Source organism: Notamacropus eugenii, chromosome 1 (assembly GCF_028372415.1).
Source record: "Notamacropus eugenii isolate mMacEug1 chromosome 1, mMacEug1.pri_v2, whole genome shotgun sequence".
Classification (NCBI taxonomy): Eukaryota; Metazoa; Chordata; class Mammalia; order Diprotodontia; family Macropodidae; genus Notamacropus; species Notamacropus eugenii.
In genome coordinates, this window is record NC_092872.1 from 428,072,290 (window position 1) to 428,100,142 (window position 27,853).

The 27,853-nt window shown below is 44.6% G+C and overlaps 1 protein-coding gene across 20 annotated transcripts in view; it reads left to right on the top strand.

Annotated features, from left to right (window-relative positions):
* Positions 1-27,853, top strand: part of SRC (SRC proto-oncogene, non-receptor tyrosine kinase) — a 150,203-nt gene that overhangs the window by 109,174 nt on the left and 13,176 nt on the right. For 12 of the 20 annotated variants that reach the window (XM_072631535.1, XM_072631528.1, XM_072631523.1 and 9 more), the window contains 5 exons: positions 6,340-6,588; positions 9,032-9,131; positions 19,711-19,809; positions 20,524-20,627; positions 27,048-27,197. In XM_072631535.1, the coding sequence (XP_072487636.1) occupies positions 6,348-6,588; positions 9,032-9,131; positions 19,711-19,809; positions 20,524-20,627; positions 27,048-27,197 (694 nt within the window). In that variant the 5' untranslated portion in view covers positions 6,340-6,347. Of the gene's footprint in view, positions 1-1,765; positions 1,914-6,339; positions 6,589-9,031; positions 9,132-10,117; positions 10,211-19,710; positions 19,810-20,523; positions 20,628-27,047; positions 27,198-27,853 lie in introns of those variants that run through there. The other 8 variants (XM_072631530.1, XM_072631532.1, XM_072631521.1 and 5 more) reach the window with 2 other exon arrangements.

A 27,853-nucleotide genomic window follows, 5' to 3' on the forward strand; every position in this document is an offset into this window, starting at 1 on the left:
AGTTTTAAGGTCCCTGCCAGCCCTGACAGCTGTCATCCTATATTATCTTGGCTCTTGATAATTCCAGGCAGGAAGGGTTGTTCCCCTGGCCTGACAGGAATGAGTAAGAGAATAAGGTCTCTGATCCTTAGGCTGGTTGTTACCCTCTTTTGTCTGCCACATCTAATGGACATTCCACCTCCTGATTCTAGGCATTCTCACTAGCAATCCCTTATGCCTGGAATGCTCCTTTCTCATCATTTTCACCTTCTGGCTTCTTTCAAGTCTCAGCCAAAATATCACCTTTTTCAAGAAGCCTTTTATACTCCCCTTTAATGGGGAAGGAGTTGCCTTCCATCTGTGATTATCTTCAATTTACCTTGTCTATATCTTGTTTTTACGTAGTTGTGTTTGCCTGTTGTTTCCCCTGTTAGACTCTGGGCTTCCTGGGAGCTGGGACTGGCCCTTGCCTTTCTTTATATCCCCCCCCGTTGCGAATAGTGCCTGGCACAGAGCAGATGCTTAATAAATGCTTGGTGACTTGACTTACCATGTTTCTTTGTGCTTCCCATATTGTTAAGCCTTTATGGTTTAGAAAGCCTGTGCACTGAATCTAGAGGGACCGTGTTCAAATCCTACCCATGCTACTTAACTACCTTGTGACTTGTCTCTCTGGGCCTCAGTTTTCTCATCTGTAAAATGTGAGGATTGGACTAGGTGACATCTAAAGTGCCTTTCAATTCTAAATTTATGGTCCTATTATCCTGTAAGGTCTGTCCCCAGTGACAACAGATAATTGAGAGATGGTTCTTTTTGCAAAGCTGAAGTAATGAGATAAGAAAATGTGATGGGGATCAGACACACCATTTGGAGCCCACACATTGGATATAGGTCACTGCACCCATGGGATCCAGATATCTCATCTGTCTCTGGCCCTGCTGAGACCTGGGCTGCCAAGAGCTAACCGGGCACTTTATGTTGGGACGATTTCAGAAAACAAGTGAGAACCTGCAGAATAATTTTGTTGCTCTCCCACAGTTTGAGATAAGAACCTGGAAAATGATTTTCCATAGTTTCTCCTCTTCAACAGTGTTTGAAGTCTTTGCTGCTATAGCTTTCTTCTACTCTAACCCTCAGGTGTGTGTTGTCTAGGTCTCCTTCTGTTTGGGGAATGATTTCAGGGCCATTCCAGTGTTAGCTGTGTCATGGTTCTGAGTCATAACCTGTGTCTGCCCTGGAATTATAGAATGGGCTCTGGACAAGACACCAGTTCAATTCCTACCTAACGCAGGAATCTGTATTATAGCGTCTCTGACAGGTGGTTACTCAGCTTCTTCTTAAACACTTCTGGGAACAGGAAGCTCATCACCTCATGAGTCAGCGCATGCTGCTTTTTGGTCAATACTCATTGTTAGAAAGTTTTTCCCCTGCCACATCAAACCAAGATTTGTCTCCCTTCCTCTCTTCTCTTTGGCTTTGGTCCTAGCTCTGCCCTCCAGGGTCAGACAGAATGAATCAAAAATTCCTCTTCCCCATGACAGCCTTTCAGATATTTGAACAAAATGATCCTGTCCCCCACCTTCAGTCTCCTATGTGTTGACAGTCCCCACTAATAATCTAAAAAAAACCCAAAACCCATCAAAAGTGGTTGCAAATGATTGACACAAATCTTCAGAATTGTCCTATCTAGACTCAGCAGCATTGAGTGGTGAGGTAATAGGAAGAACCTTTCACATCTGTATAGTACATTATAGTTCACAGAGCTCTTTTCCATCAACTCTCTCAGTTGAGCCTCCTAACAGGCCTTTGAGTCAAGAAGGCAGCCTGGGATCATCCCCCTTTTACAGGTGAAGAAACCAAGACTCAGACTAAATGATCCCACAGGCCCAGGGGCCACACAGCAATTGAGAGGCCAAGCCAGGACCATAATTGAGGTAGGTCAATTTGAGTATATTTTCTTTTACACTGTACTCAGCTGTGATCAATTGAAGGAGCTGGTGATATTTAGCCCAGAGGAGATATCTCAGTGGGACCTGGTAGCTGTCTTAAAGTATTTGTAGGACTGTCATGGGGAAGCATAGTCAGCTTTATTCTACTTAGCCCCAGAAAGCAGAACCAGGAGTAGTGGGTACAAGGTTCAGAGAAGTAGCTTCCAGGGGTGGGGAACTTTTAACTCTATGTAGGGGATATCTTATGTGTAATTAGAGATTTCAGAAAGGGGAGTGAGTTCCCTGACACTGAAGGTCCTTAGCCAGAAGCTGGATGACCACTCCCCAGGGATATTGTTGGCAAGATTTCAGCTTAGGTAAGGATTCTGCCTAGGTGCTTCTGAGATTCTGTGATTCTGCTGTCTCATTTTTCCCCTCGAGGCTCCAGGGTTGAGGCCTCTAGGCAGAGAGCTCAGCTATTGGTCCCCTTCAGTTAACAGATCCATCTAACACCCTCCTTTACAGGAATATGTAGAGAAAGCAGTCGACCACATACTGAGTCCTTCCTGTCAGGGAATTCAGAATCTTTAGCAGACATTGCCTCAATCTGCGTGTGGGGAAGGAGTCTTTTCTCTGTCTCAGAGATGAGGAAACTGGGACATCCCAAGGGGTTAAAACTTGTTTAGCCATCATAGGCTAATATGGGCATGAGCCCCAGGGAAAGAAAGGATGGTGTTGATGATCCCTTCTACCTCATGGCAAGTAGTTTTGGCAAGGTGTGACTTTGGACAACTCACTTTTCCTCTCTAGGCCTCAGTTTCTTCATCTGTAAAATGGAACTAGTCGTATTTACAATGCCCTTTTTCCCCACCTCCCCATATAGAGTTGCCAGATAGAATGTATTTTATAAGTCTTAGAGCATCAAATACATGTTAACTATTATAAATTATTATTCTTATAATTCCCCAACAGGGCTGAGAACACATAGACATTTCCCTGTGCTCCCATCTATCTGGGCATGTTGTCAGTAGGTGTCATACTAGGGTATGAACCCCAGCAGATCCATGTAACTAAGCCAAGTTCATAGAATTTAGAACTAGGAGGCACCTGATACAGAGTGAAGTAAGCTGAACCAGGAGAATCATTTATATAGTAATAACAACATTGAAAAGACAAACAACTTTGAACCCTGATACAGTACAGTACAGTACAGTACAGTACAGTAACTCAGAGGAGTCAATCATGAAGAAAGTGTCACATAACATTCCCAAGTCTAACAGGCCCTCCCGAACCAGATTAAAATGTCATTGAGAAATACACGACAAAATCAATGAAAACAGTAAAACACATAATTATTAGCATGTAGTGTTCAAGTCAAAATGTGGTCCACAGGGATCCTTCTGTTTGGTGTAATGGTCCCTGTCTCTTTGCTTTTGATGCTCGTGCAGTAACCAATCATGACTCCAGATGTCGAATGATGAAACCAGCTCCCCACCTCTGATGGAGAGGTGATGTGATGGCCTCAAGATGCAAAGCAAAACACACGTTTCTGGGATGGCCAATGGGGGAATTTGTTTTGCTTGACTACGCTTATTTGTTACAAGGATTTTGATTTTCTTTTTTTTCTTCTATGTGGGAGGAGGTGGAGGGAAGAGGGAGAAAAATAATAAATGCTTGTTAATTGGAAAAAATATTATGGGAACAAAAAAGAACTGAAAGAGAATCTCAGGATCAAACATAATTTTCTCAGTAGTTGGGAGACTGAGACCCAGAGAAAGAAAATGATTTGCTCAAGGTTACATAGACTGTGAATAGCCCAGGTACTCTGACTCCATCCAAAGCTAGCCTTTCTGCTGTGCCTTGCCACCTCTGAATTAGAGTCAGCTGGACACTGGCTCTCAAAGCAGGGTAAGCTGCTGGTCAGAACCTAGAGAGACGAAAATAGCTGGAAGCAAAGAGAAGGGTTCAGAGAGACACAGTTAGAAAGCAAGGCTATCAGTAGTGCTGGATGGGGGAGAACAAAGCCACAAGGGAGCAGCAGGTTCCCCACAGCTTTGAAGGGATGGAAAACTTGCATTACTGAGTTGTTAAAAGTGTTCTATCTTCTTTCTTTTAGTTGAGAGAGGGGTGCCAGGGCTGATTAGGGAATAAGAACAGCAATTGACATTTTTAGCTTTTTAACATTTATTTTTGGCCTTATGATTTTATCAGTGTAGTTCTGGTGTGAAAACTCCCTCCATCACTGCAGGTCAGCAACTCACCTGAAATTTATAGGCCTAGAGAGTTGTTTGGGGGCTGTGAGAGGTACAGTGAATTTCCCAAGGTCAATATAGTTGGTGTCACAGGTGGGATTTGCAATGGTCTTTCTGACTCCCAGGTCCAGCATTTTTTTTCCTGATATCCTGTGAATATGATGGAGAAATCTTCAATGGTTTCCTAACGTTCAGATTTCTTTACCTGGGAGTCAAAGCCCTCTGCAGTCTGGTACCAACATATTTTCCTGCTTTATTTTCTATGCATCCCCTCAGGTACCTCAGGGTGTAGCCAAACGGGTCCTTCCCAGCCACTACCCACCCTTTTCCTCTGCCTGGCAGGGCCTGCCTTCTCCACCTGCTGAATTATTCCTTAGCCTTAAAAGCCCATCTCAAATGCCATTTCTTCCATGAGGCTTTTCCCCTATACCCTCTGGTCTATAGCATCCTTCTCCCTCATACCTCACATTGCCCTTTGTTGCTTTGTAATTCTTTAATGCCTGTGTCCAGTAGTGTTCTGTATCCCAGTTTTTTGTGCTTGTGTTTTATCCTCTTAATAGAATACAAGCTGCTTGTGTCTCTCTGAACATTTAACATAGTTCTCGCCACACTGGTGGTGACAACAGCTGCCAAAAAAAAAAAAAATAAAGGAATGGCATCATGTGATGGAAGGACAGGAGCCTGGAGCCTTCTTGATTGGTAGAGAGTTGGCTATCGAGCAAATAAATGATCTCCATCCAGAGCACCTAGCTGTGACTAGGCCCAGTATCCTGGGTGAGGGAGATCAGGCAGTTTTTGGGTCAAGGCCAGGGTGTGGAGTGAAGGATTATGTTTGAGGACAAGACCATGTGAGCTGCCATGTGAGCCTGAAGAATTCTGCAGGTCTAAAAACCTGGTTCAGGGCTTTTTAGCCTTGGTAAGCTTGAAAGGAAGTTACCCAGTTAGAGGCGGGGGAATTCTTGAAAAAAAAAAAAGTTTCATTGTTCTTTTTGTTTTTTAGACCATAGTCATCCCCCCTTTACCTTCCTTCCTTCCCCACTGAACCCTTCTTTTAAAACCAAAACAGAAAAATGTGATCTGAACCAGCCAACACAGCAACCACATTCCACAACAGTAGCACCTACCTTTTTACAGGGAAGAGGAGGGTGGGCTTCTTTGTCAGCTCTAGGACCATAACTGTTCATTATAATTGTTCATCAGAATTTGCTTTTTAGTATTATAAATTAAATTATTGTGGGTATTATATCAACTGTTCTTTTGGTTCTACTTTCCTCACTGCATCATTTCATACAGTTCTACCCATGGTTCTCTAAATTTTTCATTTTCATGGTTTCTTAATGTGCGGTAATACTCTGTTACATTCACGTACTATCATTTGTTTCCATTTCCCCCACTTGATGGGTGCCCATTTTATTTACAAGTTTGTTTGGTTTTTTCCTAGTTGAGTATACCTTCCTTATCTCTCTTCTGATAAGCTTTCCCCTTCTTCTCCCAAGATATAATTTCTGAGACTCTACTTTTCCTTTGATAAGTTGTAAATAAAGATCCTCATGTAACTGCAAAGTGTCTTAGCTGTGGTAAGAGATCGAGGTGACATGTTGGAAGTCATGGCCATCTGACGATGATGGCATTTGCACATAGAGATCCTTGACTCGTAGAACGTAGGATTTAAGGCGTCAGATAGTAGGCTTCCTCCTAAGAGAGGGAGCAGGTTTGAGAATGTAGAGGCAAGTGGAAATTCCTGGCTATAAGCTGGAGTTAAATGTACTGGAAAGAACACTGGACTTGGAGTCCGGGGGCCTGGGTTTAAATTGTAACTTTAACCTACTACCTGTTTGGCAATGGATGAGACCTTTGTCCGCTTTGAACCTGTTTTCTTTAAAGCAAAAGAGTTGGACCATATGATCTAAATGATCCCTCCCAGCTTTGACTCTCTATGTTCTAATGACCCTTCCAGCTCTGATATTTCGTCTTCCAAGGTTTTTTCCATCTCTTGACATTATATACTATGTTCTAAAATCTCAGCTCTGAGATTCTTTTTTCTGGGTTCCAGTTTTCCTCCTAAGTGCTTATATTCTGTATTTAACTCTTAATGGTAAGAGAACATATGATACATAAATACGATATATATATACATGTATATTTATTTTATTTTTTTGGCTTCTTCCCTTCTTCTACAGTTTGGATCATGGGGAGTAGCAAAAGCAAACCCAAAGACCCCAGTCAGCGACGCCGAAGCCTGGAACCCTCCGAGAGTGTCCTTCACAGTGGCTTCCCTGCCTCTCAGACCCCCAGCAAGGTGTCTGTGCCCGATTCGCACCGCACTCCCAACCCATCTTTTGGGACCACAGCACCTGAGCCAAAGCTCTTTGGGGGCTTCAACACGTCAGACACAGTCACCTCCCCCCAGCGCTCAGGGCCTTTGGCAGGTGAGAAGCTCAGGGTTGGTGACTTTGGTCCTGGATTCCCTTAGGATTTAGGACTCTGGAGTTGAGTCACCCAAAACTTGGTCATGGATTCTCTGTCTCCCCTGGGAGTTTCTCTTACCTGGTCAGCCCCAGAAACTAAGAGAAAAGAGTGAGTGAGAACTGGCTTTATATGGAAGCACAATGACTTGAGAGGTTTTAAGCCAGAGGACCTGGGATGGAGCCTTGGCCCTGCATCTGTGTAACTTTGATAAAACCATATACGTTCTCCAGACAGCAGTGTCCTCTTTGGTCAGGCGAGGGGTTGGCCTTGATGGTTCCTGGGGTCCTTTCTGGGACTGATGGTAATAATAATAATAACCAGTGCTTCATCAGTATTTTCTAATTTTATTCTCGTAGCCCTGAAAGGTAAGTGCAAATATCTCCATTTTTCAGGTGAGGAAACTAAGACAGAAAGGGGTTAGGTGACTTGCCTAGGGTCACAAGCACTCTATCTACTGCATCATCTTTTTTCTTGTTGTTCGTTCATTGCAGTTGTGTCCGACTCTGTGACCCCATTTGGGTTTTGATTTTTTTTTTTTTTTTGCAGAGATACTGGAGTGATTTGACATTTCCTTCTCCAGATCATTTTACAGATCAGGAAACTGAGGCAAACAGGGTTAAGTGACTTCACCAAGGTCACACAGCTAGTCAGTGTCTGAGGCCAGAATTGAACTCAGGTCTTCCTGACTCCAATTCCTGTACTTGACTTCACCACCTACCCTTCCCACTCTGCCTTCCAAATCCTACAACTGCAGGAGAGGAGCTGGAAAGAATCCTTTGCCCTCAACTGTCTCTACAACTATAATAGTGCCTAAAATTCTACCATTAAAAATTTCTTTGGATTTAGAAAGTGTTTCCTCATTGACTCCCCTCTTAAAATGCAGCTGTCTTTGAGAGGGGGAGCAGTTGAGAGGAAACATTAGGGAGTGGGACATGGAATATGTTCCTGGGGGAATGGGGAGGGAAGGATAGAAGGCAGCAAGGCAAGAGAGCTTCCTGTTGGGGTCCCTTTGATGCCTCAGTCATGATTTTACCTAAAATCAAGGATCATGGGACAGAAGCTGTAAGTTAGGGATCTGTGACTCTTCCTACCTTTTGGACCCTCTGAGAAGGTTCCTTCCTTAGGCCTTTTTAGGTACCCTGTCCCATCTGAAGGAGGAAGGGTCGACACCTCCCAGATCATGGCCTGTCTGCCAGTACTAGATCCTGAGGCTGGGTTTAGGCAAAATCATGCCTGATGTAGTGTATACGTATCAGAGTTGGAATTTAAACCCAGGCATCCTGTCTCTAAGCGCAGAACACTTTGCAGTACTCCATGCTGCTTTTAGAATCACTGAAGGATCCAGGTAGATAGTGATAAGATGGATATGGAGGCCAGAGATTTTTTTTGAGTTCCAGCTCTAACACATACTGTTAGAGCCATGAGAACCTGGGCATGTCAGTTTATTTCTCTGAGTTTCAGTTTATTTGTTTTTGTTGTCCTTTTAAAAAAAAATAGAAAAGAAGTCTGGGGAAGTATGTAGAAAACTGGCCTCAAAGTTAGGAAGATCGGGGTTCAAATGCTGCCTCTGAAACCTACTGGCTGTGTGGCCGTAGGCACCTCACTTCACCCTGTGTGCCTCAGTTTCCTGATCTGTAAAATGAGCTGGACAAGGAAATGGCAAACCACTCCAGTATCTCTGCCAGGGTCATGAGGAGTCAGACATGACTGAAAAATGACTGAACAAGAGCAAGAAATCCCTCATGGGACTCTTACAACTCTCATTTGAGAACCAGTATTGATCTATATTGGTAAAAGGAGTTTACTCATGGAACACTCCCTATTTCAATGAAATCAGAGGCTTGAACCAAAAAAAAAAAATACATTTAGTGAGATAATAAGTCATAAAACCCTATTTCTTTGTGTCCCCTTTTGATTCCATTAGTTTTTTTCAGATTAGTTACTGTCATCTTTTTCATACAGTTCACGTATACATTGTTTTGACTCTACTTTCTTTGCTTTTCAATCACTTTGTATTCTTCATTTTTATCATTTTTACAGAAGCCTCAGTTTCCTTTTCTCTGAAATGTAAAATATCATTTTCACTACCTGCCTCCCAGGGTCTTTTTGAGGAAAGTACTTGGCACACTTTAAGATGGCATAGAAATGGAAAACCCTCTTGGCAGAGCCTCTGTCCTTGTCCCCCTTGTTTATACTTTGAAAGGTTGTTTCAATCTCTTTGGAACAGCCTCTTTGGGTGCCATATTGAGACTGGACTTACCTTGGTTTGGGGCCCTGGTACCAGGAAAAGGTTCTTAGCTGGTGCTGCCTGAAAGGACAGCCCCTGACCCCAACTTGACATGGGAGTGACTGCCTCCATTTAACCTGCAACCCTTGACAGCCTTTCTACTGTCTCTGCTGCAGGTGGGGTGACCACTTTTGTGGCCCTATATGACTATGAATCCCGCACTGAGACAGATCTATCCTTCAAGAAAGGGGAACGCCTGCAGATAGTCAACAACACGTGAGTGTCTCCTCTTGCTCCCCTCCAGCTGCTCTGAGACCCCTGAATGGGGGGTTGGTGGTTCAAGGTTCACCTGGCATCCCTCAAGTCAGTAAATAACCCCAAGTTCATCCAAACTTAGCCTTGTAACCCTTTCCTCTGGGATCCCTTGTCTGATTGTTGTGTGGGGGGAATGATTTTTTTTATCCAGGTTAGGATTTCAGGCATCAGAAACTTTTGTGGCTTGTTCATGGGTTGCCTCATTTGTCAAAAGCACTGGAGAAGGAAATTGCAAACCATCCCAGTATCTCTGCCAGGAAAACCCCAGATGCTCAGGTTCTCCCTGGGGCATTCTGGACTTGGCTCCCATGTGCCCTAACTAGGAGGTATAGCTGATAAAGGATCCTGGAGAATTGAGGGTTAGCATAGGTACCAGTGATCTAACATTGTCTCAGCCTTGGTGAAAGGGACAACCTCTGCCAAAAAGTTCAGGCCTAATTGGGATCGCAGGCTGAGCTAGGGCATAGATATAGGACCCACAGAGGGCAGAGGAGAGAGGTAAAGGGGTCCAGGCTCAGGGAAAGGTTCCTTTCTAACCATCTTTCACATGATTCCTCTTTACTTCCCCATCTCCTCCCTACCTGGAAAAGGAGTTTTGAAGCTATGCTTGCTCTGGCTAGATTTACTCCTTCCTAACAAGAAGCCTCTGGTATTCAATAGCATGAGTCTTTGAAACTGAGCAGTGTCCATTGGCAATGCAGAGCCCTGCCTTGTGCTCTGTCAACACTCACCTGGAATGGGGGGGGCCAGATGTCTCAGCCCAGAGTAAGGTGGGGTTGGCGCCAAAGGGCCACTAGAAAGTCCAGTCCCTGAGCCCGAAGAAAGGGACCTGGGGTGGGATGAGGAAGGGAACTGAACTTTGAGTCCGTAGCCAGACAGACTTGAAGGGATCTTGCTTCTCGAAGCCATCCTCTGCTCTAAGTGACCCACTTTGCTTCCCAACAGCTTCTAACCCTCCACAGTGCTGATCTCAAGCCCTTTCTGTCTCTCTCTCCTCTCCTTTGCTACATGCTTGCACTTAGGAGAAAAGTGGATGTCAGGTGTGTACCTTGCTCTTTTCTCATCTCGGTTGGGGGTGGCAATTGGTGCTTCTGCTACTGGCGTTGAATGCTTTGGGGTGGTCCCTGCTGGAGCCCACCTGCTCTTGTGTTTGCATGTGCTTACCTTGCTTCGTCCAGGTCTGGCTTTCCTTTATCCAGAACAACTAACTCCCTCCTATTTTTTTGCCTGGGCTTGCCCAGCTGTCTTTTTATCTTCTCATCCTTTTTCTTCTTCCTTTTTCTCCTTTTTCTCCTCTCCCATCCTCTGTGACTCAAGCTGCTTGCATGAATTCTCAGTATAAGTGTCAGCCAGCCCTGGGTAGGGGAGTACCAGGGGGACAGTGTCTGCCAAATTTCCTTGTATAAAACCTATTCTAGTTCTTTAGTCTGTGCATTCTAGGTCTTGCAAGTGGCCTGATCTGTGAACTTCATTCCACTTTGGCCCCAGGTGCTACCCAGGGCCTTGCTGAAATGGAAGCCTAGTGACATCCATCCGCGCATCCGTGCATCCATGCATCCATCTATCCCTTATCAAACCTTTACTTAGCACCTACTATATGAAAGGTTCTGTAGATACTAAGATGCATAAGGTATAGTTCTTTCCCCCAAGGGCCTTACATTCTACCTGAGGAGAGGGGGTGTGCACACACACACACACACACACACACACACACACACACACACACACACACACACTAGAATAATTAGCCAATGACAACAAGCAGGCTGTGCTAATTGCTGAATGAATGGCAAAGCCAATTTAGAAGCAAGCGTGTCAAGTGAAGAGGGAGGATTTCATTTGGACTTTAAAAGGTAGTCAGAATCCCAAGGTTTTGAGAAGATGGGGGAGTTATTCTAAGCTGAGGAAAACAGTAGGACTGAGGACATAAAGGTAAGAAATGTTCAAAGAGGAAGAACCAACTGGATAGAAGGTTTTTGTAGGGAAGTAGTAGGGGGTGAGGCTGGGGAGGTGATCTGTGGGCTAGGTTTTGGAGGACCTTTAGAGGTAAAGTTTGATAATGGTTTAGATTTTATCTTATAGACAATAGGGAGCCATAAAAGATTTTGGAGCAGGGGAGGGACACAATCAAAGTTAAAGAAGATGACTGACAGCATATAGAGTTTTCATAATACTTCAAGCTACAAGGAATCTTAAGAGTTCATCTAATCTAATTTCATATTAAAGAGGATGAAGTTGTGGCCTAGAAAAATGTGTGGCTTTCCCAAGGTCACACAGGTAGTAAAGTAGTAAGTGGCAGAGCCAGGATTTGGATCCAGGTTCATTGACTCCCAAGCCTTTTCTCTTTCCCACATGTAGACTTGAGGATAGAGTGTGCAGATGAGTCATGACTCTAGTCTTAACTATGAAATTAAGATGGAAGGAAGGTCCTGTAATGCAGGAGGGCAGAGACAGAGTAACTGGCAACAATTAGACCTCCTTGTCCTCCCTGGAACTCTAGAAACAGGAAGGAAGGAAGGAGAAGGGAAGAAGAAAGGAAGGGATGAAGGAAGGAAGGAAAAAAGGAGGGGAAAGGAGGGAAAAAAGAAAGGACTAAGAATGGAAGGGAGGGAGGAAGGAAGAAGAGAAGGGAGGGAAAAAGAAAAGAAAGGAAGGGAGGGAGAAAGAAAAAAGAAAGAGAGAAAGGAAGAAAAAAGGGAGTGAGGAAGAAGAGAAGGAATGCTAGAACAATACATTAAATCTAATGTGATAAAGTTTAATAAGAATAAATGTCAAGCTCTGCATGTTAACTGTACAAATGCCGGATGGGGTAAGCATGGCTAGATAGTGATTTATGTGAAAAATTTTTGCCTGCAGGCCCAGTATGAGCTAGCGGCATGGTAGTCAAGATACTGAGGCTGCATTAATGGATATAGAGATACATAGGTTTACATATCTCTGTTGTCATTCTAGATATATCTATCTGCAAATAGATCTCTGTCTCTCTGTCTCTCTCTTTCTCAGGAGGTGAGAGGGTCTAAGCAGGATAGGCCCCAGGGGCACACCAGAGTTTTGTGATGGCTTTTAAGCACCTCCCTCTAGGAATGATGTTGACCAGCCAGAATGTTTACCAAGGCTGGAAAGTGAGGTAGTCAGGAGAGTGGAGATCATGTATTGTGAGGGTCAGTGAAAGGAACCAGGGATACTTATTCTAGAGAAGAGAAGACTGAGAAGAGGACATGATAGCTGTTTTCAAGTATTTGAAAGACCATCATATGGAAGAGGGATTCAACTTTTTCTGCTTGGGCCCAGGGGCCAGAAGTAGGAACTGGAAGATATAAGGAGGTAGATCTTCACTTGATTAGAAGGAAAAAATTCTCAATCATCATAAACCTCCAGAAGTAGAGTGAAATGCTTTGAGAAGTGGTGACTTCCCCATTCTTGGAGGTCTTTGGGCAGAAACTAGATGACTGCTTGTTGGGAATGTTCTAGAGAAGATTTCTGCTTAGGAAACCTTCTGAGGTTGCTTCCACCTCCAAGGTTCTGTGATTGTAATGGCACTTCCTGGCCATATCCTCCCTCAGTAGTGATCTCCATGGTTTTTCCCAAGGGCACTTCTATGCAGCTCATATCTACTCCCACCCTAACATTTGTCTGCTTTTGACTCCTATGTGGCTTCAAATCCAGGGCCAGTTTAAGCCCCACAGAAACTCTAGTTAATCACAAAAGACAGACTTCTTGGAATTCACCAAACAGTGGGGAGCTTGCCACTTTTGCCACCCTTGCTTTATGTGATTCCCAGTTTTGGCTACAGCCACTTTTAGCCAGAGTTTCAAAGCTGCTTCTGTTCTTTCCTCTATTTCTCTGCCTCCACCTCTGTTTCTCCATCCCACCTCTACCCCTCCTCAGCCTTCCTTGCTGCTGCTGTCAAAGTTTTGCAGGCCCAGGTTGCTACTGGAAAATACAAGAAAGTGCTTGAGTACAAGGAAAATACAATGGAGTCCAATGGAACCAGCTTTGCCTACGGCATCCCATTGGATGAAAGGCCCTGAATCTCCAAATGGAGATGTGCCATGACCCAGTTGTTGAACTGGGCTTTGGATTTTACAAAGCTCAAGTCCCTAGGATACGCTCAGGCCCTGGCTTAGCAGATAATAAAGCTGGTAATGCAGGTAGGACACTGGGGCCTATATTGTAAAATCCAAATCCTCCTTTCTTATGGCAATGAAAATGGAGCTGTTGGAGAAATGAAAGGTAAAGGGAATCGTAAAGAGACTGAAGGACATTAACGTTACAGGTTACCTGCTCAATACAAACATAGACTAGGCAGTTACCTGTGTGGTACTAGAAAGCTTCTCCTGTCCCCAAAGATTTCCCCCACCCAGAGGTCCCAGTGCCTAAAAATCTTACACTAATGGAATTTGCATTAATTACTTTAGGCTAAGTATTATCCCCTGTAGAATTCTTTCTCAAAAATTTATATTCCTCTAGGAAGGGCAGCACATTCAGGCCCTGAACCCTACTCTAGGTAAACATCAGAGCTCTTACTCTATTAACAGCTATTACTAGTATTACTAAGAGCTATTACTATTTGAGTATTTAAGGGAAATAGCAGAAGACACACCCTCACATAAAAGTTGCAGTTCATGATATTAAAATAGATATGTAAAAGATAGTTGAAGGTAATGAAGACACATGCAGTTGGATAGCAGGAGAAATTAGTTACTCCGGTTACTTTTACCCTGATAAAAGAATTCATCTATTACGTTTTTGCTCCTCCTTAATTTTGGTGCCTGGGGCACAATTCCAGTCTTCCCACTTTAGTTATAGCTCTGGCCAAGAGACTTTGAAGATAAATTGCTAACTTAATCATTTTGCACCAACCAGTCCTTCAAAAAAGCAGAGACCTGGGATATGGCTAGAGGTTGGGGGTAAAGGTGGGGGCTCCTTCAGAATGTTAGGTCTCTGGGGTTTCTCCCTGATTCCCTTTGAGGTTATCTACTCTGTGTCTGACTGAGTCCAGGCTAGGTCCCCAGGAGATGGGGCTCTCCATTGTGCTTGAGGAGACCTAAAAGCATGTCTGTGTGGCCTTGTGCTATCTGATTGGGCCTTGCTTTGCTGTGAGCATTTGTGTCTCAATGTTTCAGGGTCCTATGACACCTGCAGTCCTTCTGCCTATAGATCTCAGTCCCCTTCACTGACAAGACTCCCTTCTGCTCCTTGCTCCCATAGCCTCTGTATCTGACAGCTGGAGCCAGACACTCTTTGCATAGTTTCCTCCTTCCCCCTATTTCACCAACAGACACAGTTTCTTTCAGTTTCTAGTCTTCAAATCACAAGGCCAGAAATAAACTCTTTGGGGCTTCCCTTTCTTGTAAGCCCCTTATGGAAGGCCTCTAAGACTCAGGCTTGGCACACATTCACTGCTGGCCTGACAGCTGTTTGGGTTGGGTTTGTACCAGGCAAATGAATCAGAACTAGGCCACCCCAAAAGTTACTTGTTAGATTCATCAACCCCTACATCCAACTCCAATTATTTGTTGGCAAGCATGAGTCACACCATTTGATTATTGGCTTTTCAGGCTAAAATGATTCACCTATTAATGGCCTGGCCTTTATGTAACTGGAGATAGTGCTTCTGACCCACCATAAGGAGGGTCTACTCCTGGTTTGGCCTGAGAATGAAGAAAAAGGAAATCAATAGAGAGCCAACCATACTCTTTTGCCTGCTATTACTTTTTGACCATGGATGGAATTACTGGTTGGGGCTCAGGGTGCAGCCTGGGTCAGACCAGTGCTAATTGGCCTGGAAGGGTCCTGTGACTTCAGCATCAGTAACATTATACTATAAAGTGGCACTGGCTGACATGGCTTGACCATGTAAAATCTGCCTGATTTCCCCCCCTGCTGTGGACACAGCCTGTAGGACCCTACATCTAAGGCTTTAAGATCAGCTCTGGGTGGATTGAAGAATACTCCTTGTATCTTTAGTTCTTTACTTTAGCCTGCTCAGAGAATTTTACAGGAACAGTCTTCTAGAATGCCCCCACTTGTCCCAATAAACATGGGGCAAGTGAAACCTAGAGAGGAATAGTTAGTGTTCCTTTGACTGGAAATCATCCACCAACCTAGGGCTCCTGGCCTTATAGCCCAGGGAGCTCAGAGTCAAATAAATGTCCTACAAAGTAGAAGCTCTACATAGCTCTATTATTCTAGCAAAACAGCTATTGATTAGATAATTACTTCTTCACCTGGGGTCCTTGGAGGCAATAAAAAATTCTACCTTTATTTCCACGAACCTCTAAGTGAAATTTAGCATTTCTTTATTTAATAAACATTATTCTGAGAAGTGGTTCACAAGTCTGATAACAGGGCCCATGATACATGAAAAGATAAAAACTTCTGGATTAGAACTTGTCTGAGCTTCTGTTTGGGAAATGCTTTTAGTAAATTCTTTGGAATTAGAACAGAATTTGTGAGCTGGTGGATTATTGAGTCTCTAGCTATCTCATTTTAAGTTAGGCCTCCAGAGGGGAATTGATTCACCCTATGAATTAGTAGTAGAACCAGGACTGAGAATTCTGATCTTTTGACTCCTAGCCTAGCAACCTTTCTACCACACCACACTACTTCAAAGATGGTGGATCTTTACCCTCTGAAGGTAGAGTTCATATATTTAAACAGCTGAATCTAATGAATAAGGCAGCCTCTCTCAACAGATAATGACATTTATTACATAAAATAAAGTATGATTATAAAATAGAGACTGGTTTTTTATGTCTTATTGTAAGACCATCATACTAGAAGAAATCCTCCTTGTCATGCAGTCCAACTCCTTTGTTGTACAGATGAAAAAACAGAGACTCAGTGAGATTAGAGGATTTGCCAAAGCTTTCACAGCTAGTAAGTGGGATTTGAACCCAAGTTCAAAACATCTTAGTCCAAGTTTGGCACTCTTCAGGCCACCACATGGTTCCAAACACCATTCCGCATTGAAATAAATGTTCAGCCTCCTGAGGGGACAGCACTTCCTTGGTTGTACAAACTCTGGGTGGCGGGGGGGGAAATGTTGAAAAATGTCTCAGTACTCTATAGTATTACCTCAGACACTTGACAGCCTGGCCTTGGGCAGAGCCAACTTCCTGTATTAGAATTTCCCAGGCCTGGGCTCAGCAAGCACAGAAACCTCACACCTGGATATATTTCCTTGCTCAGGCCTGGCAAGGCTAAATCATACTGGATTGGTGAATCTGAATACAGGTATGCTCCCTTTTGTGACCTCCACCCCCTCCCGCATTAGACTGATCTGGGCCTTTCCCCCCTCTACCCTCATCCCCCATCCTTGGTATTCTAAACGTGCTTGGGGACTGACTCATTGGTGGCCAACTAAAGGGAGGCCTTAAATTCCAAGCTGAGAGGCCCAGTGCCACAGACTGGCTCAGACTAGTCTCGCCTATCATTCCGTTTGGGAGGGGTTGAGCCGGACAGATCTGTTTCCTAGCATTTATGCTCTTTCCTTGCCTTGGTTTGCCTTGATTTGAGACCAGTCAGCTGGTGAAAGCATGCATCCTTCATGTTATATGCTCTACCATTTGCACACGTGTGTTCCTTTCTAGCAGAGTGTAAGCACCTTCAGGTCAGGCAATGTTTTTGGGTTTTTTTGGTCTGTGTTCTCAGCAACTAGCACCATGCCCGGGTATGTAAAAGATGCTTTAAAAATGCTTGTTGAATTGAATTGAACCTCTTTCCTCCTCTCATTTCTTGGCCTCATGTTTTTCATGTAAAAAAGGGAATGTTAACATTGCCCCCAACCAATTTCATGGGGATTTAGTGACAATTATAACTCATTCATATATATGTGTATATATGAATGTATATACGTATTTATGGGTATACGTACACATATGTATATACATGCACATGTATGTATATGCATGTACATGTATGTGTATATATAATCTATATATTCATCTGTATATAGATATGTAATACTGGAGCAAAATCTTACTTCAGATATGCTTGGGACACTAGATGTTCACAGCACTTGTGATATAGAAGTACTGACTAGGACCTGACAGATCTGAATTTTAATTCTAATATTACTAGTCTGTATGATCTTGGACAAGTCATTTCTCATTCCTGGGCCTCAGTTTCCTTTTTTGACTTCCCCACCTCAGAAGTGAGTTTTGGGAATCAAAGAGATGTGAAAGTGCCTTTTACACGTTAAAGCAAGGTACTCATAATTTCATAAAAATTTTAGAATTTCAGAGCTGGGAGGTCTGTAGAGTTTCAGAGGTAGGAAAGGCCTCAGAAACTATCTAGTCTGACCCCCAGATCCCAGAGGACAAAATTGAGAACTAGGGGGAAGTAAGTGATTTGCCCAAGGTCACTTCAGTTATTTCTTCATCTATGTCCTGATCCCAGCCCTCCCTCCAGGGCAGGTTTGCCACCTCCCTGTAGAGTGAGCTGAGCATCTGCACCTCCAGATCCTTTCTACCATTCTCTCCTTTCCTTCCTTATGCCCCACCCATGTTTCTTTTGCTTGCTTTTGCTGTGTGCTAGCATTTGGCAGATGATGAAGCTTTGGGCTGTTTCTCTTTCTGTTTCCTCCCTTTTGCTATCCTATCATCATCATTCTGCTTCTTTTCTTTTTCTGTTCTTCCTTTTTTTCCTTCTTCCTGCTCCCCTGTTGTCTATCGGGATTCCCTGTGCTCCAGCCAGACCTGGTTCACATTCAGATGGCTCCAAAGGTATTTCTCTCCTTCCCCTCCCATCCCCACCCCGGGGAACTGCCTTCCAACGGCGCCTGGCTGGGGCTGGGGCTGGGGCTGGGGCTAGGCCCGGGACCTGGGCTGGGGCTGGGGCTGGGGCTATGGCACAGCACCAGGCCAAGAGCGGCAGCTGGATTTGCTGGGTAAACTAGTAACTGAACAGTTAACTCATGTAAACAATGGATGACCATTCATTTAATGAGGCAGAGCGCTCTGCCCAAGTATTCTTGACAGCCCCTGGGGAAGAGGGGGGCAGGCCTATAGTGATAAATCACAGCCTGAGTCAAGGTACAGGACAAGGTGGGGGTGGTGTCTGGGTTTGGAAAGCCAGGATCGCAGGCATCCTCTTGTTTTTATCGTTTCTTTCCTTCCCAGGACGTTGTGGTATAGTAGACAAAGTGCTGGGCAGGGAGTCAGGAAGGCCTGGGTTCAAATCCTGCTTCAGATACTTACTAGCAGTGTGACCATGGTCAAGTTACTTGACCTCAGTGAGCCTCAGTCTCCTCATCTGTAAAGTCAGAATTATAATAGACGAGTCTCTGTGAGACACAACTGAATTCATGTATGTAAAGCATTTTGCAAGCCTTAAAATACGACATAAATACAAGCTATTATTAGTAGTAGTGTTGGGTAATCCTGGGGGTGCAGGGTTGAGGTTCTCAAACCTCCACTTCCCATCTTCCCATTCTCCTGATGTCTGTACTCCAAGACTCTTTTCCTCTCCCATCCCTTCAAAAGGTGTGTGTGTTTGCTGGTGATGTGTGTGCAAATGCCCCTTCAGGTGGAATTTCTCAAATTCTCTGCCAGAGATCCAGCATGAAGCCTCTCTCTCAGGAGAAGACCATTTATACCTGAGTCTGGGTCCTGTCCCCAGAGGTTGATACATCTGCGTGGGGGTGGTGGGACAGCTCATAACCTAGAGAATCCCTCAAGTGGTCTGACTTAGGCCTGCGCCAGCCTGTCCTGGACAAGCAGGGAGGAAAACTCAGGATATTTAGGATCTGTTTAAGAGACCAACAAAACTGCCATGGAAAGAGCCAAGATTAGGAGTCAGGACCCAGGGATCTGAATCCCAACTCCATCATGGACTTGCATTGTGACCCCTAGCAAGCTGTTTCTCCTTTTTTGGTTTCAATTTCTTCCTCTATAGAATGAGGGTGTTAATTTGAGGGTCCCTGCCAACTATGATGGCCTCCGAGTGGGTATTAGCTCCATACCCTGCTGGTGGCCCTTTATTGAAACATCCAACTTCCCCCAGCTGGGGGGTTGCTGTACCTTCCGCCGTAATAGTCACATCCTGCTTTCTCCTTTCTGGACCCAGGCGACCACTCTGCACCCCTTTAGGAATGAGGACTGGCCTCTAGGGCTTTCCTCTTTCAGATGGATAAGGCAAAGCAAGATAGGCCTAGCTTCTCCTGATGTTTAGGGCAGACAGCCCGGGCCAGACTTTGCCTGTTCCCTTGGCCACTTCCCTGGCTTTCAGGATAACCTTATCTAGTAGATCTTGGCTGGACCCAGAGCCTAAATCAGCTGCTTTTTGTGTTTTCTGATAGCTATGTGACCTTAGGCAAGTGTCTTTTCTCTCTCAGCTGCCATTTTCTCCTCTGTAAAATGGGGAGTAGAGGGCTTGACTTTGATGATCTCAGAGTTCCCTTGCGGTTCTGCCATTCTATGCTCCTGTGGGCCAGATGGCAGCATTGGGGGGCCCAGAGAGATTTCAGCATCACTCTGAAAGTTCCCTGAATCTCCTTACTGACAGCTCCTCTTCTCCTTTCCTTCCCTTACTTCAGAGAGGGAGACTGGTGGCTGGCCCACTCACTCACCACTGGGCAGACTGGCTACATCCCCAGCAACTATGTAGCTCCATCTGATTCTATCCAGGCTGAGGAGTAAGTAACAGCCCTGCCACCCCTCCCTCCCCACTCCATTTCCCAATGGCAGCCCTGCTCCCTGCATTCCCTCCTGTCCGTGCTTGGCTCACGTGGGCCTTTCTAACTCAAGAGGGCATTTTGGTATTAGAGGAAAGAGCAGTGGCCTAAGAATCAAAGAGCTGATTTCAAGTCTCATTCCTACCACTTTTACAAGCTGTGTGGTCTTGGGAAGGTCATTTCCCTCAGTTTTAGTTTGGTCATCTGTGAAAAGGAAGATGATAATATCTACCTCACTGGGCTGTGGCAATTGAAGCTTTGGGTAAAGCATAAAGCCCTATAGAAATGAGACCTATTTGTAACTAATTCACTGCTCCTCTTTACCAGATCCTCAGGAAAGGGAACCACCTGGCATGAAATCCAGGCCAGATTGCCTTTCCCAGAGGGCAGTGCTAGATATGGAGTCAGAGGACATGGGTTTGAATCCCTGACCAAAGGACCTGGGTCAGACCATGTTTAAAATGGAAGTGGGTGGGTGGGGTTGTACAAGAGATCTTCACCTCTGAAGACCTGCCATGGCCCTACATCCTGACATCCTTTGATTGATGCTGGAGAGGGCTGATGCAAACTTGGCTCCTCTATTTTTTTAAGTTAAAATTGATTTTTTTTTCATCAGCAAAAATCAGCAGTCTCTCTCTCCCTTCCTCCCTCCCCTCCTCCTCATCCCAAATGAAGGTGGTACTTTGGCAAGATCACCCGTCGGGAGTCTGAGCGGCTGCTGCTTAATTCGGAGAATCCCCGAGGCACATTTCTGGTCCGGGAAAGTGAGACCACCAAAGGTATCCATTCCCTCCCCTTGACCTCCTGCCCCGGGATCTTTGGACTAAAAGGGTGCTGTAGGGAGGGCCCCAGCTTGGAATGGAGTCTTTAGAGATAGCTTATAACTAACTAAGCACTACCCATGTTAATCTAGAGATCCCGTCAACTCCCAGGGTCCTTGGGTTTGGGTTCTAGTCCCAGCTCCATCTCCACTTTACTCTGTGATTTGGAGCAAGTCACTGGACCTCACAGGGCTTCATGGTTTTTTGTCTGTTAAATGGAAGTAATACTTGCCCTACTTACCTCCCAGGGTCATAAAATAAAGGACAGAAATGTAGAGTTGGAAGGGACCTTAATGGCCATCTAGTCCAGCCTCTTTGTCAAAGAAACATACCAGATAAGTGGTCATCCGGCCTCTGCCTAAAGACTTCTGGGAGGAGGAGCCTCTGTTCCTCTTTTAGATAGCAGAATGTCTGGTTTCTAGTTAGGAAGTTTCTCCTGATATCCAGCCTACTTCAGTTTCTTTACAATTCCTACCCATGCTTCTTCTGGTTTGACTTTCTGGGACCAGATAGAAGCCTCACCCTCTTGCATAGAACAACAGCTTTCCAGATACTGAAACACTTCCAGCTGAGTGTTTCCTCAAGTCTTGTTCAGGCTAAAAATCTCCGGCTTCTCATAGAGCATGGACCCAAGACACTTCACTATCCCCATGGTTGCCTCTCCCTGGATGCTTTACAGCTCATTCACATCCTCCCTGCAAATGCCACCCAGAACTGGACACAGCCCCTTCAGTTGTGAACTGTCCAAGGCAGAGCAGAGCAGGCCCCTCCCCTCCTTATTCCTTAAGTATCTATCAGGAGGCCCAGCAGGGCATCAGCTTTTCTTAATTCCACATGCCCTATCTCCTCATGTGCAGCTTGCAGACCTCCCCAGCCTTTTGCTCTTTCTCAGCTCTGCTTTCCTCCATGTTGTTCTTGTGAAGTCAATTTTAAAAGCAGAAAACTTTACATTTGTCCCTTTTAAATTTCATCTTAGTAGATTCAGCTCAATGCTCTAGACCAAGTGGTCTAACCACAGTCTGTGGTCCTCTTTCTGTTTTTATAGGGCCCATGAGCTAATTAAAAAAAATATATATATATAGTCAAGCTTTCTTTTAAAATGTCAGAATTCTTAGCTTAGGGACCATATAAAGATAAGCAGCAGGCTAGATTTAGTTCTTAGGTCAGGTGGTAGCTGGCCAACCTCCGCTCTTACACTGTTAGAATCTGCTTAGATCCTGACTTTCTTGTCCAGTGTGTTAGCTGTCAGTCCAGCTCTGTGACATGTGTGTAGGATGAGCATTCCTTCTCTCTTTCTAAGTCATCAACAAAAATGGTTCAACACAGGGTCAAACAGATTCCTGTGGTACTCTACTGGAAACTTCCTTCCAAGCTCTTCACCCAGTTCTGAATCCATCTAATTGTATTATCATCTAGGCCAGTGGTTTCAAACACAAACAGAAGCGAATCCCTACAGGGCATGTTGACTTAGAAAACCATGAATCAAACATTATCTACATTGTGTTGTATTTTTATTTATTTTGTTCAACATTTCCCAATTCTTTTTCAGTCTGGTTTGACACCTCTGAGCTAACCTGCACCTCTCCTTTTCCGCCAGACTAAATATGAAATATTTTATCATATGATTTGCAAAAATCTAGGTACACCATACCTACATAACTCTCTTGTTCTACTTGCCTCCACTAACCTTGTTAAAAAAAAAAAAAAGAAAGAAGTTTAATCTGGCATTATTATTCTTCCTTTAAAAAAAGTTTTATTGATGTCTTTTGTTTTTTTGTATCACCATAGTTTCTCTCATTTTTCCTCCTTGAGCTCTATCTCATATAGTAAATAGTATTTTTTAAAGACAAAAAAAAAGATTAAAAAATCAGCATAATTAACCAATATATTGCAAGTTGCATGTGCCACATTTGAGGACCTCCCACCTCTGCAAAGGATGAAGTAGGAGTATTTTCTTACATCTGTTCTTTTGAGTCATGCCTGTTCTTTGTCCATTTTCCTAGATTTACTGTTGATTTGTGTGTGTGTGTGTGTGTGTTCGTTTCCATTTATGTTGTTGTTGCCATCGTGTATATTCCTTAGCTCTGTTTACATTACTCTGTATCAGCTCACATAGATCTTTCCATGCTTCTCTGAATTTATCACATTCACATGATTTGTTCTTAACAAATGCTTCTCTGCAATTACTGTTTCCTTTTCCAGATGTTCCCTACCCATCTCTTTAATAATTTGTTACAGAACTTTGCTAGGAATTGAAGTCAAGTTGAAAGTCAATGCTTTTCAACCCTTATTCTCTTGTTTGTTTGTTTTTTAGTCAGTACACGAGCCCTTCTCTAGTTCTGCAGTACCTCTCCCAATCTCCACCACAGTTAAATAGAGTGTACACACACACACACACACACACACACACACACACACACACACACACACACACACACACACACACACACACACCACAAGACACACACACACACACACCCTATAGTTATCCCTTCCACATTGCAGAGGGTGGGGGTGCAGCCCCCATGCATAAAACTTTGTGGTCCTCTTTTCATACCAGAGAAGAAATCTGAATTTTCTCTTACGGAGTGTTTACAGTACCTTATTGTAAGATTTGGATTACATATTTGATCGTAGGCTCTATGTCATATGCTAGTGTTTGCGTATCATCTGCAGCTTCCACAAAACTCCTAAAAAATTCCCATTTAATTTCTCATGCAGTGTATCAAAATGTCGATGGGGAAAGTCGCAATGTGAAAGAGATAACTGTAATGCATATATTTGTACACAGCCATTGGGGGAATTTGTTTTGCATGATTATGCATATTTCTTATGTGATATTTGGTTTTATTTTTATTTTTTTCCAGTGAGGAAGAGAGAGGAAAAGGGAGGAGAGAGGAGGAAAAAAAATTTAAAAAGAGAGAGGTGGAGGGTGCTACAGATATGGCAAGTTACATACACTTTCAGATAAGATCACTGTATCAATCAATTTTGTTACTGAGTGGTGGTAATCTGTAAATGTAATGTGAAAAAAAATCACATCAATAAAATTTAAAAATACACATAATATCACTGCTGGTGGCTCAGCAATCACATTCATCAACAAGGTGACCCATAAAGTTCCTTCTAACTCTGAATCTTAGGACTCTAAAGTCATTATTCATCAATTCATTTCAATTCAGCAAAGCTATATTAAGTACCTATTGTATTCCTTGACAGACTGATGTCTCTATCCTCCTCAGTAAACTCCTATGGCTTCCTATTGCCTCTAGGAGCAGATGTTCAGAATTCTTTATTATCTAGTCCTCCTACTTTCCCAGTCTTACACCTTTCTTCCCAATATGTACTCATCCATGTAGCAACACTGGCCTCCTGGCTGTTTCACAAACAAGACATGTCTTGGCTCCAGGTATTCTTTCTGGCCGTCCCCCTGTGCCAGGAAGGCACTCCCTCCTCTGCTCTGGCCTCTGACCTCCCTCGTTTCTTTTAAGTCCCAAGTAAAATCTCACCTTCCATGGTAAGCCTTTCCTTACCCCTTTTAATTCCAGTGCCTTCCCTCTGTTAATTGTTTTCCATTTATCCTGTATAGAGCTTCCTTTGAATATATTGTTTTGGTGTTGTTTCCCTCATTAGATCAGAATCTGCTTAAGGGCAGGGACTGTCCTTTGTCTCTTTTTGAATCCTTTCCCCCTCTAATTTAGCACAATATATGGCACACAGTAGGTGCTTAATAAATGTTTTTTGAATTATTCAAAACATAGTACTAGGCATTGGGGATACAAAGACAAAAATGAAGCAGTCTGTGCCTCTAGAAGCTTTTTATCTCTTACCAGAAGACTACAGTTTGCATACAGATAAGTAAATGCAAGGTCATTTGAGGCAGAAGAGGGCACAGACCACAAGGATGATCAGGCAAGGCTTTAAAGAGGAGGTGGCACTTGGATATAATATGGGGATTCAGAGGGGCAGAGATGAGGAGGAGGTCCATTCCAGGCCTGAGAGAGCTGGAGCACATTCACTAAATCTGCTTCTCTGAGCCCCAGCTGGCCCAAGTTCCCCATGGTTCCTCTAGTGCTCTTTTATGGGGGGAAGGGCTGTGGTGATTAATGACTGTCATCCTCACTATTCCCCTTTTTTGTGGTTATCACGGGAAGAGGCAGCAGTTCCATCTCCTCACCTCCTGGGCTGCTGAAGCGAATCACTTCCACCCCTTCTCTTTCCCCCCTCTCCCTCCTCCTCTATTACACTGTTGTGGCCACATTGCTGTGTTTTTTGGAGGATGCCTGGCCCCTTCATTGTCTCCCTCAGCCAATCAGCAGAACGCCAGGCTTCACATGGGAAGCCAGTCCTGGCCCTGGCCCTGACTCTCTAGCCTTTTCCCCAAGAGCCTTGTGGAAAATGGGTCAGGAAGCTGGGAATAGCTAGGTAACTCATGACAACGAGGACTCAGGCCTCCCTCTTTTGCAGAGCCTCTGACACGTGGTGAGCTAGAGAGACAGAGAGCAGCATGTATGGATGCTCAAACAGCTCGGGGCCTGGGGCCCTGCTAACTTGCTCTGTGACTCTGCCCAAGTGCTGTTCCTTTCTCACAGTTTCTGGTTGGATTAGATGACTTCTGGGCCCTTTCCCATTGTGAAGTTCTATGTTCCATGGACCCTCCTAGCTTCACATACAGTGAAGCTTATTGTAAAGTCTCTCCTAGTTCTTGCATTCTGTCTTAAGCAGGTGGCCAAGCCAGGCCCTGGGCTCACTGGAGGAGACAGTGTTCTCAAGAGCCCCTCCTCCAGTGACCTAGAAACCTGTCTCCTACAACTTTTGAGTATTTCTCCCCCACTCCTTCCAGCCAGACCCCTTAGCTTCACTCTTGTTATGTGGACAGAGAAATTAATCTTTGGAATGGAATGTGACTGAATCAACATGGCTACACCTGCCCTTACCCCAGCCCCACCCTGAGGGTTTGATGGAGATGGTGCATTCTGGTCACTTGAGCCCCTGACCTGGAAAGGCTGCTGCCTTCTCTGGGGAAGGAGGGCCATGACTAGCCACTCCCAGCACCTGGGGAGAGGGGCAGGGGTGGAGTTGGGTCAGGTTAGATTACAGTTGCTTCCCCAGTTAGAAGTGTAGGGGCCATTAAGCTGGTGGTATGTGGCCCTGAGCCTGGAAGGGGGCAGGTTCATTTTTTTCTTAGGCGGACCTGGGACTTTCTTAGCAAAACCGGGGGGAGCTGGGGTGAGCAGGACACTCACTAATTCTTCATGGGAATACTAATGGTTCTCATTGTGCTAAAGCACTTTGTTCACGACCCCTTTGTCCCCTGGTTGTAGCATAAGTATCACTGCCCTCATTTTACTGAAGAGCAAACTAGGCTTGGAGAGCTGCTCACTTGCTCTTGGTCATAGAGTCAGTCATTTCCTGGTGCAGCTGGTACTAGAAGCTGGGTCTCCAGCTGTAAAGTCCAGCTCCATTTCAGCACCACTTCATTGCCTTCTGGACCTTGCATTGTTGATGGCAGGGGATAATGGTCACTTCTTTTTTAAAAATAAATTTTATTGATGGCTTTTGCTTTAATATCACCAACATTTCCCATTCTGTCCCTTCCCCTATACCTTACCGGAGACTCACTAATGATAAAGAATAAGAAATGAGAAAGGAAAAAAAATCCCCAAACTGACCAAATATATCAAAAAATGTCTGACCTGATAATGCAGTATTTCACACGTATGGTTTGGGGAGGTACAGGCCTCTCTTTTTAAAATGACTTAGTATTTTAAATTAGACTTTCAGTGCGGTAAAGCTGTGATTATCTCCATTTAGCACATGAGGCAGCTGAGACCCAGGAAGGAGAAGTGACACAGTGAGTTAGGGAGACAACTGGGATTAGAACCCAGTTCTTGGGACCCCTTAGCTCTGTGATCATGCCACTCAAAAGATCTGTTTATCAAGGGGACAAAACCCTATCCATCTGATAAGTTGTTAAGCCTGGACTGGAATGAGGGCCAAGGATGAGGATTTTCCCTGCTTCCTTCACCCCTTCACTCCCTGGGGTTCCCCTGGTTCCAAGCTGTGACTCTGGGCTTGGACCAGCAGGTCCTCCAGCAGTCTGGAGCAGTGTGGCAGGTAAATTGTTAGAGTATCCTTACTCAGTGACCCTGGTCTTGGCCCGTGGGCCAGTGCCCTGTCCTTTGTGTGCATGGATACCCTTGCCCCTGTTTCTGGGAAGGAGGGCCCCCTTTCAGGATTCCTGCCTGGGGCTGACATCTCCAGACCTAGAGCTGAGTGAGGAGGGTGCTTTTGTTGTCCTGAGATGAGAAGGGGTATGGGCTCCTTGGCGAAGGCCCTGCTTCTCTAACCCGTTTTCTCCCTGGGCTCTTTTTGTAGGTGCCTATTGCCTTTCTGTTTCTGACTTCGACAATGCTAAGGGCCTCAACGTGAAACATTATAAGATCCGAAAGCTGGACAGTGGAGGCTTCTACATCACCTCCCGCACACAGTTTAACAGCCTGCAGCAGCTCGTGGCCTATTACTCCAGTATGTTTTTGTTGTGAGGTGTTCAGCTGTGGAAGGGGTAGGGATTGAGGGATGGGAGGGGAGGTTGCCCCTGCTCTGTTCCCTTGGACCTGGCAATGATGGGTGTGTGTGTGTGTGTGTGTGTGTGTGTGTGTGTGTGTGTGTGTGTGTGTGTGTGTGTGTGTGTGTGTGTGTGTGTGTGATGAGGGTGGGGGTTTTACCTTGGCAAGAAGGAGAAGTGGGGGTCCTTGGTGGGGACTGAGCTATGTGTGAGCCAGGGGTGGGCAAAGAAGTCCGAAGAACCTTCCTGCATTGCAGACACACTGGTATCCCCAGGGGTCACCTAGCTAGACTTGTTCTTAGTAAGGCTACTGCAGCTTAGGGGAGGAGCCATGGACCTCGCTGTGTGGCTGGGTGGTTTCTTGCATATCTGCATATGTGTGTATGTTGTGTTTGTGTATCTGTCTCTTTGTGCCCACAGGTATTTGTGTGCAGCTGCATGGGTGTGTCTGGGCCTGTGTGCTGTGTACCTGTATGTACTTTTTTGGTAGATTTGTGTTTGTATCCCTGGGCATCTTTGTACATTGCTGGGGGTGCATGATTGTGTTGGCTTGTATCTGCATGCGTACATGTATGTTGTTCTGAATAACAGCTTATGGATCCTAGAGGGTTTGTCA